This window comes from Gopherus evgoodei, chromosome 3 (genome assembly GCF_007399415.2).
Source record: "Gopherus evgoodei ecotype Sinaloan lineage chromosome 3, rGopEvg1_v1.p, whole genome shotgun sequence".
Lineage (NCBI taxonomy): Eukaryota > Metazoa > Chordata > Testudines > Testudinidae > Gopherus > Gopherus evgoodei.
Genome location: NC_044324.1, coordinates 223,102,455 through 223,116,716, shown reverse-complemented (window position 1 = coordinate 223,116,716; position 14,262 = coordinate 223,102,455). Strand labels below are relative to the sequence as shown.

The following is a 14,262-nucleotide window of genomic DNA, read 5'->3' as shown; positions in this document are numbered from 1 at the left end:
TATTAGAGAGCAGCAGTGTCACTACTTTGCATACCATTCCTTTCAGTAAACAAGTGTTCTGACGGCTGGAGATGCTGTGTTTCTGGTGAGTTCAGGTTTGGAAAAACGTGACCTTCTACAAAAGGACACGGCATTTAATTACATTGCCAAACATGATGGAAGTACAGTTCTTTTTTTGTTCCTAAAGTGGCAATCATGACACCTAATGTCTCTGCCTCCGAGCAGCAGCTACCAGATAAAGAATCCTGGCATCTTCACAGGCACAATTACAATTCCTGTGCAGAGAGCTGGTCCAGAATTCTAATCAGTTCTGGTGGTCTGAACAGAAGCCTTAACTTCACATGACGATAGACGTTAATCTATACTGGATAAATTCCTGCAATTGTCAGAGATGATATTAAATCCAGTTTTTATGTTGTACTCCACATTTTTTCAGGTCAGATTTGCTCTCTTTAAAAAAAAAAAGGCCTATTTAAAGCTATTTGAATGGGCATTACAGCCTTGTCAGACACTCTAAAAGGGATTCCAAATAGGAAACATTTTGTTTCAGGTCAAAGTAGTTCTCTGGCCTATGTTATGGAGATCAGTTGATGATCACCATGGTCCCTTCTGGCCATGGAATCTATGAATTGGTTGGGCCTTTCCTCCATTTGCCCATAATGAACCTAACTGGCCATGATGACTGGTCTCAAAGCAGTCACTACCTTCCATCAGTTTATCAGTTCATCTTTATGCATCATATACCCAACATGATGTAACTATTATGTACAATAACTTGTGATAGAAAAAAAATCATCGTTTTTGAAAGCAAAGGAGGTTTTATTACTGCTGCATGAGACCTCCAGCTGGTCTCCCACATTGAAATCCGCCAAAGTAACTTTAAACATTCAAGTTAAAATTTTCTCAAAAGTCATATAGCTTGTGTAGATTAGTCTCTCTGTGACAGCAGAGGCAAATATTCAAATTGTCAAGTACAAAGTTTACTCAAAGATCAGTAGCAAACCAAGTGTATTTTGAAAAGACATGACATTTAAAAAGTATATGTAGAAAGCTCCTCCCCATATTAAGAGAAACTGAAGTCTTCAAACTCAAGGGTTATTTTCGTGAACGTTTGTTTTCTATGAGCAACACCACAAGCCGATTGCGGAGGAACTTTATTTCCTTAGCATATGACTTTTGGAACAAGTCTCTTAGCTTTTTGCGTAAAGCTCCCAAAGATGGAAGGTGATGGCAGTCTGGTATGTTCAGGAGGCTGCAGAAGAACTCATTCCACAATTCTGCATTAGGAATCCTAGAAGACAAAAACAAGGACTTCATTATAGCGTCAGCATATTAAGATAGTTCTCAATATATTTAGTTTCAGTTGACCTGCTCAGTACACTTATTCCAGTTACAGCAAACAAGTGAGTTACCTACACTTAGAGAAACCCATTGTAAGAGGAAGAAACAAGTGTATTTTCTAGTCATTCAGTGGCAACAAGTGCAACGGCCCTGTTATGGTACTTGACTATATAGTTGAATTTCTTTCTAGCCCCGCTCTCCCCTACAGAGTGTATTGCCTTCTTAAACAGGCCAATGTGTTCATCCCCCCAGGAACTTCCAACCCAGGGCATTTGTGGACCTTACTCCTTAGACCAGGTAATGCAATTTAACTAAGCAACAAGTTACAAAGGAGCCAGTCAAACTTGCTGACTAGTGTACTGTCATGGGTTAAGCCTATTTGTTGTAAATTTTCCTTAACTTCTTGGAATCTGGCACGTCCACTGCTGAAAAAGCAGTTTGTGCCAGAAAGGCTTCCTGCATCAAGTACAATGCCTCCTCAAGCACCATGTGTGCGTATGAACTTGCCACATTTCAGCCTGGAATCATGAGTTTTAAATCATCAGGAGGATAAATAAGACGCTCTAAATGCTAATTCTATGTTAGCAGCTTTCCCAGAACTGGGTGCAGAAGATAAACCTCTCATTTTAGATGGCTAGAGTAGTTTTAGCTGCATTTTATAAAAAGGTTCCCCTGAGTAGCTCCCTTTAAGACGCAGTGAAACCAACCTTCTGAAGACTCCCTCAGTTTTCCAGATGCCTTCTTCATTTCTCACCCTCATGTAGGTGCCAAAGAGCATGCAGTATATTGTTCCAGCAATTCCAAAGTAATCAGTCTAAAAAGAAAGATGTGTGTCTATTGTGAAGAAGTTCAGATTAATGATTTAGCATTATTACTTAGAAGGTGCTCTGAAAACTCATGCTGCTCAAGTATTTTGTGGAACATATTTTCTTCCTACCTTATGATTTCACCAGGACAAGTCATCTGAGCAGAAGTTGCAGGATCAGACCTTTATGTAACAGTTGTGATCTTACACACGGCTACCCCTCTGATACTTGAGTTGTGATCTTAGTTATCAGCAGAAGTTACAGCAGATAGAAATGCAAACCTGTTTTGCTACATCTGTGCAGAATCCTGCCTATCAAATTTAAGTGCTGGACTCATATCAGATAGCCAGAATTTAATCACCTTGGCCCAGATCCACAAAGAGATTTAGGCATTGCAACATTGAGCATCATGGCACCTAACGTTTCGGCACCTAGAGAGGGGGGGAAAACCCTCAAACAAACCCAGAATCCCATATAAATGTTAAAATCCACGAAGCCTGAGTTTAGCTCCTAAGCTCCCTACACAAGGCATCCTGACACCTACAATGCGGTGGAAGTCTGCATGCTTAGAGGCAGAAACTTAGAGCTGAGTGAGTTCAGGCACCAATAGGGTTTGGCAGGGGTTTTGTGGATTGCAGGGAGCTAAAAACTGGGATGTAGTGGATTTGTAGTACCTTTGTGGATTGGGGCCCAAATTCTCAGATTATTACATCTATGTAATCTAATACCTGGTAGTTCCATGGTTTCTGTGTCAGCATTTCGATACACTGAAATCCAGATGTCTCACACTTTCCTGTAAACGCAGTTCCTTCAGGAAAGAGTTTCAGGTCGATACATTGACCCAAGTCAATGACTGTCAGACCATGAGAGAGACTGTCTATGTCACAGGTGTCATTATCCAAAAGCCTGCAGTAAATGATCGCCACATAATTATTAAAACCACAATACAAAAGGATAGCAGTTTTGGTGCTAAAGGGAAATACTTGCCTTTCTCCAAGTATGAAGTTATCAGGTTTAATGTCACCATGAATGATCCCACAGTTGTGGAGCTCTTCCACCATGTATAGAATTTTTACAGCAAAATAGATTACTAGTGCTTGAGGCATCACTTTTTCAGGAAGCTTTTTGTAAATATTTATGGTATTCTGTAAACAAAGATATGGGGATGAGATGAGAGACAGAATGTCAACCACACCGAAAGATAGCTTTACATAATATACATTGTAGTTCCATATTTGCAAAACAGCGTAGTGGAAAATAAACCTACAACACGTGTTTTTGTAAAGCAAAGAGGAACAATGGATTACTATGCATTGTAATGTATTTTAATTCCTAAAAGGTTACAAATATATCTCCTCAGACCACAAGTCTTAGTGCACCTACCAGTAAAGTTCCATAGTTGTATAGTTCACCAACTAATATACTTCCATTTTGGAAGAAATGAGCAGAATAAAACTGGATGTAGAGATGTCGCACACTTGGTTTAAGCCTCTCCACCAGCTGAGATGCTATATAGAACTCCCAAGGGTTTGCAGGCTTCTGCACCTGTAACCAAACACTCCATATTAAACCTATTGGATTATATCACCATTTATCTAGTAAATTGAAGGAAGATGGCAAAATCTTCCCATATAATTACAGTGACCTGAGTGCTTGGGCATTTTTCTTATCTAGATAATAAATTATAGAACCATTAGAAGAAATAGGTACTCACTTTGTGCAGTAATGATGGTTCTTCCAGATGTGTGTCCCTATGGGTGCTCCATCATAAGTGTGTCTGCATCCCTGCACTGCTAATTGGAGAACTTTGGTAGCTGCGTCTGTTCGGCCTGCATATACGCTGCTTCCCGCCTATGCCTCTGTGCTCTATCACAAGGCTAACAAGCGTTGTATAATAATAATAGGAGATATACCAATCTCCTAGAATTAGAAGGGACCTTGAAAGGTCATCGAGTCCAGCCCCCTGCCTTCACTAGCAGGACCAATTTTTGCCCCAGATCCCTAAGTGGCCCCTCAAGGATTGAACTCACAAACCTGGGTTTAGCAGGCCAATGCTCAAACCCCTGAGCTATCCCTCCCCTCTGAGGAGGGTTGTGTGGGCGAACCCTCATCAGTTCCTTCTCTAGTTAACAGTTGACAAGAACTCCAAAGTACGGGGGAAGAGAGTTGGTCATGGAGCACCCATAGGGACACATCTCAAAGAACCATTGTTACTGCACAACGTGAGTAACTTCTTCTTCATAAGTGTCCCTATGGATGCTTCACTGTAGGTGACTCCCGAGCAGTACCCCGCACCGGAGGCTTGGGCTTTGAAGTCAAATGTATTATGGATGATAGAACCATGGTGCTGAATCTGGTGTTTGCAGCAGAGTCCCCCAGTTTGGCATACTGTTCAGCCAAAGTGTGTGCGGATGCCCAGGTAGCTACTCTGCAGATTTTGGATACAGATACCCTTGGAGAAGGTGATGGACAAGGGGACCAATCTTGTAGAGTGTGTGTAGATTGTGGATGGGGGTGCTAAATTGCAAATGTGGCAACAGAGTTTGATACAGTTTGAGACCCATTTGATGAGTCTATGAGCTGAAATTGCTATGCCTTTAGATCAGTGCTCCCCAACATGGCGCCCGCGGGGGTATCTCAATGTTCCCACGTCCTGGACCCCGGGAGAGAACCCGTCGAAATGCCACCGAATTTCAGCGGCATTTCAGCTGGGACGCCTCTTGATGATGACACTTGTCACCAACAAGTGACGTCATCGAGAGGTGTCGCTCCCAAATTTGGTGGGGATGCGTCTCGATGACGTCGCTTGTCGACAGCAAGTGGTGTCATCGAGAGGCGTCGCAGCCGAAATGCCACCTTAATTTGTCGGCATTTTGGCGGGTGCTCCACTGCCACAGTGGTCCTTCGTCTGGCGCTCGCCAGACGAAAAGGTTGGGGACCACTGCTTTAGACCTATCCACAATGGAGAGGAAGACTCTTTGAGATTTTCTAAAAACTTTTGTCCTGTCCAAATAGAAGGCCAAGGCCCTCCTTACATCGAGTAGATGGCGGATGGCTTCCCTATTATCCTGATGGGGTTTGGAATAAAAGGCTGGAAGGTAAAAAAGTTGGATCACATGAAATGCAGAAATCACTTTGAGGGTGAATTTTAGATGAGATTTGAGTGTGATTTTATCAGGGAAGAATGCTCTGAAATGGGGGAATGTGCCATCAGAGCCGCTATCTCCCTTATCCTTCTTGCCAAGGTGATGGAGATCAGGAACGCAGTCTCCATGAAAAGGTGAGTTAAAGAACAAGTGGCCATGGGATCAAATGGCAGTCTAGTCAGTCCTTTTCACACTAGATTGAGATCCCATTGTGGGGTAGGAAAAGACGGTTACTCACCTTTGTAACTGTTGTTCTTCGAGATGTGTTGCTCATATCCATTCCAGTTAGGTGTACGCGCCGCGCGTGCACATTCGTCGGAAAACTTTTACCCTAGCAACTCAGTGGGCCGGCAGGTCGCCCCCTAGAGTGGCGCCACCATGGCGCTTGATATATACTCCTGCCGGCCCACCCGCTCCTCAGTTCCTTCTTGCCGGCTACTCCGACAGTGGGGAAGGAGGGCGGGTGCGGAATGGATATGAGCAACACATCTCGAAGAACAACAGTTACAAAGGTGAGTAACCGTCTTTTCTTCTTCGAGTGATTGCTCATATCCATTCCAGTTAGGTGAATCCCAAGCCTTACATAGGCGGTGGGGTCGGAGTGAAATGTGGCAGAATGAAAACTGCTGAGCCAGGGGCTACAGCATCTCTTGACTATTGAACCAGGGCATACTGCGAAGCAAAGGTATGGACCGAGGACCAATGGAGCTGCGCGACAGATCTCGTGGGTAGGAACACGAGCCAGCAAGGCGGCAGATGAAGCCTGAGCCCTGGTAGAATGCACGGTGATGTGGCTTGGGGAAATATGAGCCAAATCATAACAAGTGGGGATGTCCGCCATCACCCCAGATGAGATCCTCTGAGAGGAAAACAAGCAAGCCCTCCCTTTGGCCCGCTACCGGGACAGAGCTGGGGCACCTTAGGAAATGGTTCTGTCAGCACAATATAATGCGAGCACTCCACAGATGTCCAAGGAGTGCAACGGTTGTGCCCATTGCGTTGAGCTGTGGGTAACATGAAAGGCCAAAACCACCTTAGGGAGGAAAGCCGGGTGCGGTCATAACTGCACCTTGTCTTTGGGAAACCTAGTGTACGGCGGAACCACCGTAAGAGCTCTGATCTCAGAGACCCGTCTGGCCAAGACTAGGTTGAGGTCCCAGGTCGGGGCTGGGCAGCGCACCCGAGGGTGCAAGCGCTCCAAGCCCTTGAGGGACCTCGAACCCATAGAGCGTGAGAACACTGAACGTCCATCTCAGCCTGCTGGAAGGTAGAGATGGCTGCTGAGTGTATCCTCAGCGCTGATACCGCCAGGTCCTGCCGCTGAAGGCCAGAGGCAGGCCAAATAGAGGGGATCGAGACCTCAGCAGGAGCAAGATCAAGCGAATTGCAGCTGTAAAAGAAACGCTTCCACCTGGCCCGGTACGTTGACCAGGTGGAAGGCTGCCTGTTACCCCGACTCAGGTACGCAGCAGCCACCGTGAGGCGAAGAGGCTGCAGGTCCAAGTGACGAAGCCTGTCGTTGCCCTGAGTGATGAGGTCTGGGCTGACAGGCCGAGCAACGTGGTATGTCAGTGCTGCCTGGACCATTCTGGAGCGATCATGATGATGCGCGCTCTGCCCCTGCGGAGTTTGAGCAGGACCTAATGAACCAGTGGGAACAGTGGGAAGGCATAATGCAGTTGGCCTTTCCACGGCATCAGGAATGCGTCCAAGATCGATTCCGAGGAGAGACCTTGGAAGGAGCAGAACACCTGGCATTTCCTGCTCTCGTGGTGAGCGAACAGGTCTGCGTGAGGAAACATCTCCACTTCCGGAAAGCGGGACGCCTCACATGGGGCAGAGTGATCACTCGTAAGACAGGAAAGACCTGCTGAGTCAAACAGTTAAGACGTTCCGAACGCCTGGGAGAAAGGACGTCGCCAGCTCCATCGAGTGGGCCATGCAAAAGACCCGGGAATGGATGGCCTCCTGACAAAAAAGGGGGGGGGAGGACTATGTCCCCCCTGAATACTTATGAAGCACCTGGCCGTTGTGTTGGCTGTAAACACCGAGATACAACGGCCTCGCAGCTGCCGCTGGAACCCCTGGCATGCCAGGCGGACTACTCTCATTTTTGGGGCATTGATGAGGAGTGCCAGCTCCCTAGAAGACCAAAGGCCTTAAGCTCGGAGGTGACCATGAGCACTCGAGCAGAGAGATGAGGCGTCCACCGTCAGGGGCAGTGAGGGCTGGGGCGGATGAAACCGCATCCCTGTCCACACCAAGGAGGGAGTTAGCCACCACTCTAGGGAGTCTAAGGCGTTCGAGGGAACGGTGACTACCATGACCATTGGCTCCCTGTCCAAGCGGTACGCCGAGGTGGGCCGGACTTGGAGAGGACGGAGGCGGAGCTTGGCGTGTTTGGTTACAAACTTGCGGGCAACCATGGACCCAGGAGACTGAGACAAGAACGAGCTGAGGTCGTTGGGAAAGCCTTCAGACCTCAGATGATTGTTGCCATCGCCTAAAATCGCAGTTGTGATAAGCAGGCTCTGGCTAGGTAGGAGACTAGGATAGCCCCTAGGAAGCCCAACCTCTGCGTGGGAACCAGAGTGGATTGCTCTATAGTAAACAGCAGGCCTTGACCTGTGAATAAGACCGTGACGATGCCCACGCGCTGAGTGGTTTGTGTCTCAGAGTCTCCTCGGATAAGCGAATCGTCCAGATACGGAAAAACGCATATCCGACATCAGCGACGGTAGGCGGCGACTATGGCCGTAAATCGGGAGTATTGACCGTTGGCTATAAAGCGGAGGCATCTCCCGTGCGGAGGGAAGATGGCATTGCGAAAGTACGCGTCCTTCATATCCAGGGCGGCATAGTAGCCCCCAGGAGGCAAGGATGGAATAATGGTTCCCAGGGATACCATGCAGAACTTCAACCTTATCCTAAACCGGTTGAGTCCGTGCAGGACCAGGAAGGTCTGAGACCTGTGTTCGAGTGGGGGACTAGGGCATAACGGGAGTAAAACCCCTTACCCCTTTTGTCCGCTGAAGGGGGACAGGGCTGGAGCAAATTAAAGGTGGTACCTATGCTCCATCGTGCGCAGGACCCAGCGATCTGAAAGTAACTGGGGCCATGCCAGGAGAAAGCGGGATCGGGATCCCATCCTGCGACTGGTACACCGCCCTCAGGCGAACCTTGGAAGGTCCGTCTTTGGTCCCAGTGGTAATTGCGAGGGACCTTGACTTTGGCTCTTTAGGGGTCCTGACGTTCGTCTGCGACCACCTTGGCCTTGCCGTTTGCCAGAGTTCTGCCTCTGGCTAGGCACAGAGTATGGCGGCTGGGGCCAGAAAGGCCTGCGTTTGGTGGCTGGGGTATACATGCTGAGACGCATTAGGACCCTATTGTCCATCAGACTTCGCAGTCTGGGGCTGTCTCTGCCGCGAAGATGCCTTTACCAACAAAGGGTAAATCCTGAATGGCATACTGCAGCTCCGGCCGGAGGTTTAAAACCTGAAGCCATGAAATGCACCTCATGGCGACACCCAAGGCCAGAGTGCTGGCCGCAGAGTCTGCTGCGTCCAACGAGGCCTGGAGGGACGCTCTGGGAACCTTCTTTCCCCCGTCCTCCAAGACGGCAGCGAACTCCAGGTGGGAGTTTTGAGGGAGAAACTCCTTCACCCAGGTGCTATAATTATCGCAGCTAAGCAAGGCTTGTTGCTTTGCTACCCAGAGCTGCAGGGCCCCTGCAGAGTACACCTGGCGGCCAAGCAGGTTCATTCGCCAAGCCTCTTTCTGCTTCGGGGCTGGCGCCCGCTGGCCATCATATCAGGATCGTGGTCCTGAGCATAAAATCTGCGCATATGGGATGACACGGATGCGTGTCCGGACGGCCATGGAGGTACTAAAAGAAGGCACAGGCAGAGTCTCTGACTCATTCGGACCTTGCCCAACTCGACACCGGGGACCGGCATCGGGAGGCGTATTGGTACCTGGAACGAGATCCAGACCCGCAACCAGAACGGTGTCGGGAGGTCGACCGAGATCTCGAGGCTCGGAGAAAGGCTACAGGAGTCAAGGTACCTGCCCCGGTGCCAGGAGTCGGAACGGTGCCGATAGCGGGTCGGCGAACGGGATACCGACCGGTGCAGCGAGTGCGACCAGTACCGAGGAAAACAGCACCGGGACTGCCAGTGGTGTCCGGCGTGCCGACAGGACTTGGAGTGTCTGCGGGACCGTGATCATGAACGGTGCCGCTCTGCTGTGCTGACAGAGGACAGTCACCTGAAGAGACTGTATTACCCACACCGGCGGTGCCGGGGTCAGGCAGCATTGACTCTGTCATGGCACTGAGAGCCCTCGCCATTGGTAACGTCTCCGGCGTGAAGGGAACAGCAGGCTCAACCACAGTGCATACTGGGGAGCTGTCAGGCACCGGATTCGACGGCCCTCGTGGGACCGGGATCCACGGTACCGAGGTCATCAGAGCTTCGGTAGGTGTCGGTGCCGGGCGATCCGAGTTAGATAAGCTGTCTGGCTGCGGTGCCGTCAGAACGGAAGCAGCGGGAGTAATACACTCAACCACGGCGCGTGCCGGGGAGCCGTCGGGCACCGGATTCGATAGTCCTTGTGGGACTGGAATCGACGGTGCCGACGTTGTCGGTGCCTCAGAGGCGTCGGTGCCGGGCAATCCGACTTAGACTAGCCCTCTGGCTGCGGTGCCATTGGCACGGAAGCAGCCGGAGCAGTAGCTCAACCACGGCGCGTGCCGGGGAGCCGTCAGGCACCGGATTCTACGGCCCTTGTGGGACCGGGATCGACGGTGCCGACGTCATCGGTGCCGCAGCAGGTGTCGGTGCCGGGCGATCCGACTTATACGAGCCCTCTGGCTGCGGTGCCGCTGGCACAGAAGCAGCAGGAGCAGTAGCTCAACCACGGCGCGTGCCGGGGAGCCGTCAGGCACCGGATTCTACGGCCCTTGTGGGACCGGGATCGACGGTGTCGACGTCATCGGTGCCGTAGCAGGTGTCAGCGCCGGGCGATCCGACTTAGACGAGCTCTCTGGCTGCGGTGCCGCTGGCACGGAAGCAGCAGGAGCAGTAGCTCAACCACGGCGCGTGCCGGGGAGCCGTCAGGCACCGGATTCTACGGCCCTCGTGGGACCGGGATCGACGGTGCCGACGTCGTCGGTGCCGGGCGAACCATCTTAGACGAGCTCTCTAGCTGCGGTGCAGTTGGCACAGAAGCAGCAGGAGCAGTAAGCTCTACCACGGCGCGAGCCGGGGAGCTGCCAGGCACCGGATTCAGTGGCCCTGGGGGACTGGAATCGACGGTGCCGATGTCATCGGTGCCTCTGCAGGTGTCGGTGCCGGGTAATGCAACTTAGGCGAGCTCTCTGGCTGCGATGCAGGTGGCACGGAAGCAGCGGGAGCAGGGGGCTCAACCACGGCGCGTGCCGGGGAGCCGCCAGGCACCAGCAGGAATCGTAGGCTTTCTCGACCTTGGAAGAAGGGAGCGGTGCCGAGTCGACATCGGTGCCGGCGACGGCCGGTGCCGAAAGGCCTTGGTAGTACCGGCGGGGTCCGGTGCCGAGGAGGCGCTTCTGCCCGCCGCTTGAACATCGCTCGGCGCCCAAGGTGGAGGGGTAAGTGAAAGTCCCGCGCCTTTTTGTTCTCGGCTTAAAAGCCTTGCAAATGGGGCACTTAGCTGTCAAGTGTGATTCCCTGAGGCACTTCAAACAGGAGTCATGTAGGTCTCCCTTCGGCCGCGGCTTCTGGCAGGCCGGGCCCATTTTAAAATCCGGTGAGCCATGCATGGGCTCCGGCACTGGGCTCATGGAAGGGGCTACTTCCTGAACCCCGCTAACTAAACTAATCATGTTAGCAAAGAAACACGTATAACTATACAAATATATATATAAAAAGGTTATAACTGCATAACTATATACGAGAAATACGAGTAGCTAGGGAAGTGGAGGTCAGCTAAGCCGCGCTCCACTGTTCCAATGACCGACACGGGCGGTAAGAAGGAACTGAGGAGCGGGTGGGCCGGCAGGAGTATATATCAAGCGCCATGGTGGCGCCACTCTAAGGGGCGACCTGCCGGCCCACTGAGTTGCTAGGGTAAAAGTTTTCCGACGAATGTGCACGCGCGGCGCGTACACCTAACTGGAATGGATATGAGCAATCACTCGAAGAAGAAGTCTGGGTTGGGGAAAGAGCTTCGTTATGCCTTTGAGAAACCTCTTCATAGTTGAGTGGGAAAAAAACTGAATACCCTTGCTGTTAAGTGTACTTAGGATATACTCTGTCATCCCCAGACAGGGGCCCGAAGAAAAGAACAAAATCTAAAATAAAGGGTTGGAGAGGGTGGGGGGTGTTAATAAGTAATTTCTTTATCCCTTCTTTTTTTTGTTAAAGGGAAGCGCCAAAAGATAGCTAAAAACTAACAATTCTAAAGAAGTTCACAATCCACTAATGGATAGCTAAAGCTCCATCTCTAGCCAGAGGCGGTTGGGAAGGAACTGAGGAGGGTTCGTGTGCACAGCACTGGATCGCCTCGTGGCAGAGCATGAGGGGTAGCAGCATATGCGTGGGGCAAAGGGACGCTGCTACTGAAGTCCTCTGATTAGCAGCGCAGGGACGCAGACACACCTACAGTGTAGCACCTATAGGAATGCTACTCAAAGAAGAATGTTTGTTTAGGCTAATTCACTACTTCCACCTTGCTGAGATTTAATATTATGGGTATCTCTCATTTAATGCCCTGCGATGGCAGGGCCTTGGTGCACCTTAGTCCTTCTGTTCTCTGCCCAGTGGCCTTGGTGGCCTGTGATATACTGTATGTCAGACTAGGCGATCTCAAACTTTTCGGCCTTGAACTGTACGACTGATCTTGAAAAAGTGCTCTAACAATTCAGCTCACAGCAATATGGTTGTCCATGTGGTTAGAAGCTCTTATTTCTATATAGATTGTCTTTTATTTAAAATAAGACAAAAATTGGTATTTAAAACTACTGCAGGCAGTACACATCTTGCTTAAAGTGACAATTTACGACAATTAGCCATAGAGGAGGCTAGTACAACACTGGAAACCCAATTACCACTTCGCATTAAGAACTAGGACCAAGGAATCTATGTACTGAAACCACTAAGGTTAAAAAAAAAAAATCACATTTAAAAACTTGGTTTTCTCATTCTCTGAAATAGAGGGTGCAGAGAAGAGCCAAACAAAAATATATATACATATATATTCAAGGGCTGGAATGAATGCCTTACAGTGAATTATGTAAAAAAGATCGAGAGCTGACTTGATTAGCATCTAAGTATATTCAGAGGGAAAAAATACCAGGTATGGGAGGGCTCTTTAACTTCGTGGTGAAAGGCATAACAAGAACCAATGGCTGGAAACTGAAGCCAGACAAAGTCCATTTAGAGCAGTTGTTCTCAACCTTTGCAGACTACTGTACCCCTTTCAGGAGTCGGATTTGTCTTGTGTAGCCCCCAAGTTTCAACTCACTTAAAAACTACTTGCTTAAAAATACAAAAATGTCACAGCAAACTATTACTGAACAATTGCCTACTTTCCATTTTTATCGTATAATTATAAAATTAAGCAATTGGAATATAGATATTGTATTTACATGTCAGTGTATATAAACAAGTCATTTATATGAAATTTCAGTTTGTACTGACTTCACTAGTGTTTTTTATGGAGCCTGTTGTAAAACTAGGCAAATATCTAGATGAGTTGATGTACCCCCAGAAGACTGTGCATACCCTGAGGGGTACGTGTACCTCTGGTTGAGAACCAGCCTTAGAGGTTAGGTACTTTAAGGAATCCACTTAAGTTACACATCTCACACTACTGGTTGAATTACTAAGGGACCTCAATGAAGCCAGCTCTAAAAGTTATATGACAAGCTATTCAGAACCAAAGCCACTTACCTTTAATATTACTTTCTGGTTATTTTTAGGGTTATTTGTATCCAGGACAGAAGCCTGATAGACATGAGCAAAAGCCCCTTCTCCAAGTAAGCAATCCACATGGAATGATTTAGGACCTTTGGCAGTTTAGGAAGGAGATGAAAGATACAATAAATTAATGAATTCTATTTACAAAGCTTCCTCTTCAGCAAAGCTTTCTAGACAGAAGGAACTGTCCAAGCGCATTACAGCAGCACTGTATGTTATTGCTTTGGCGTGTTATAAACACCGTTACTGTCATTCTCAGTGTACCCTCATGCTGTGTAACAAACATAATTGCACAACCCTGAAGTGGCCCTGGGTCCAAAAAGTTTGCCACCCCTGTGCTAAGGCAATGAACACTGTGGTAACCCAAGCATTCTTGACAGAGATCATAACAGTGAGCAAGATGATAATGAAGTTGACTAGAAACATCACCAGATACATTTCAATGATACCTGTACAACTTTATAATCAGATTTGTTTTTATCATTTAGATTGTTATTGTGATGCATTGAGGCCACAAAGAAATCCAATTTTAAGTTTTGAAATAATACATAGTCAGTAAACTAACAGAAACAAATGCAAATATTTCAAAGTGGTCATTTTAACATACTGGTGTCATTGTTTATCTCGGCTTCTTTGGTAACAGCACCATTTGACAGCTCCACATCAGACCTCATCTTAAAGTAGACATAATAAGCTTTCGAATTATGAGCATGTGTGTAGAGAGGGTATATTATATTGACCAAACTGGTGGTGTCTGCTGCTTGCCTACAACTGCATGTGAGTAGTCAGAGTCTAAAGTATACCCCATTAATGGGAACACTAACATTTAAGTCATGCAGCCATGATGTAATTACTATAACATACAACATCTATGTTTAAACAGGACTATTGTTGTTCCATACAAGGCTCAGAATTCCATGTTAAGTACTTTATTGGTTCCCTGTCAGAGACAGAGAGGCAGATAATATCAAAATACAGCAATTTTTAAATGGGTCCACTGTTGAACCCTAAGTT

At 48.4% G+C, this 14,262-nt stretch overlaps 1 protein-coding gene across 2 annotated transcripts in view; it reads right to left on the bottom strand.

The window, feature by feature from the left end:
* Positions 1-822: 822 nt before the first annotated feature.
* BUB1 (BUB1 mitotic checkpoint serine/threonine kinase) overlaps positions 823-14,262 on the bottom strand; it is a 74,148-nt gene continuing 60,708 nt past the window's right edge. For both annotated transcript variants that reach the window (XM_030558221.1, XM_030558222.1), the window contains 6 exons: positions 13,222-13,337; positions 3,531-3,692; positions 3,135-3,292; positions 2,876-3,053; positions 2,049-2,155; positions 823-1,291 (listed from right to left, as the gene is read on the bottom strand). In XM_030558221.1, the coding sequence (XP_030414081.1) occupies positions 1,096-1,291; positions 2,049-2,155; positions 2,876-3,053; positions 3,135-3,292; positions 3,531-3,692; positions 13,222-13,337 (917 nt within the window). In that variant the 3' untranslated portion in view covers positions 823-1,095. The remainder of the gene's footprint in view (positions 1,292-2,048; positions 2,156-2,875; positions 3,054-3,134; positions 3,293-3,530; positions 3,693-13,221; positions 13,338-14,262) is intronic.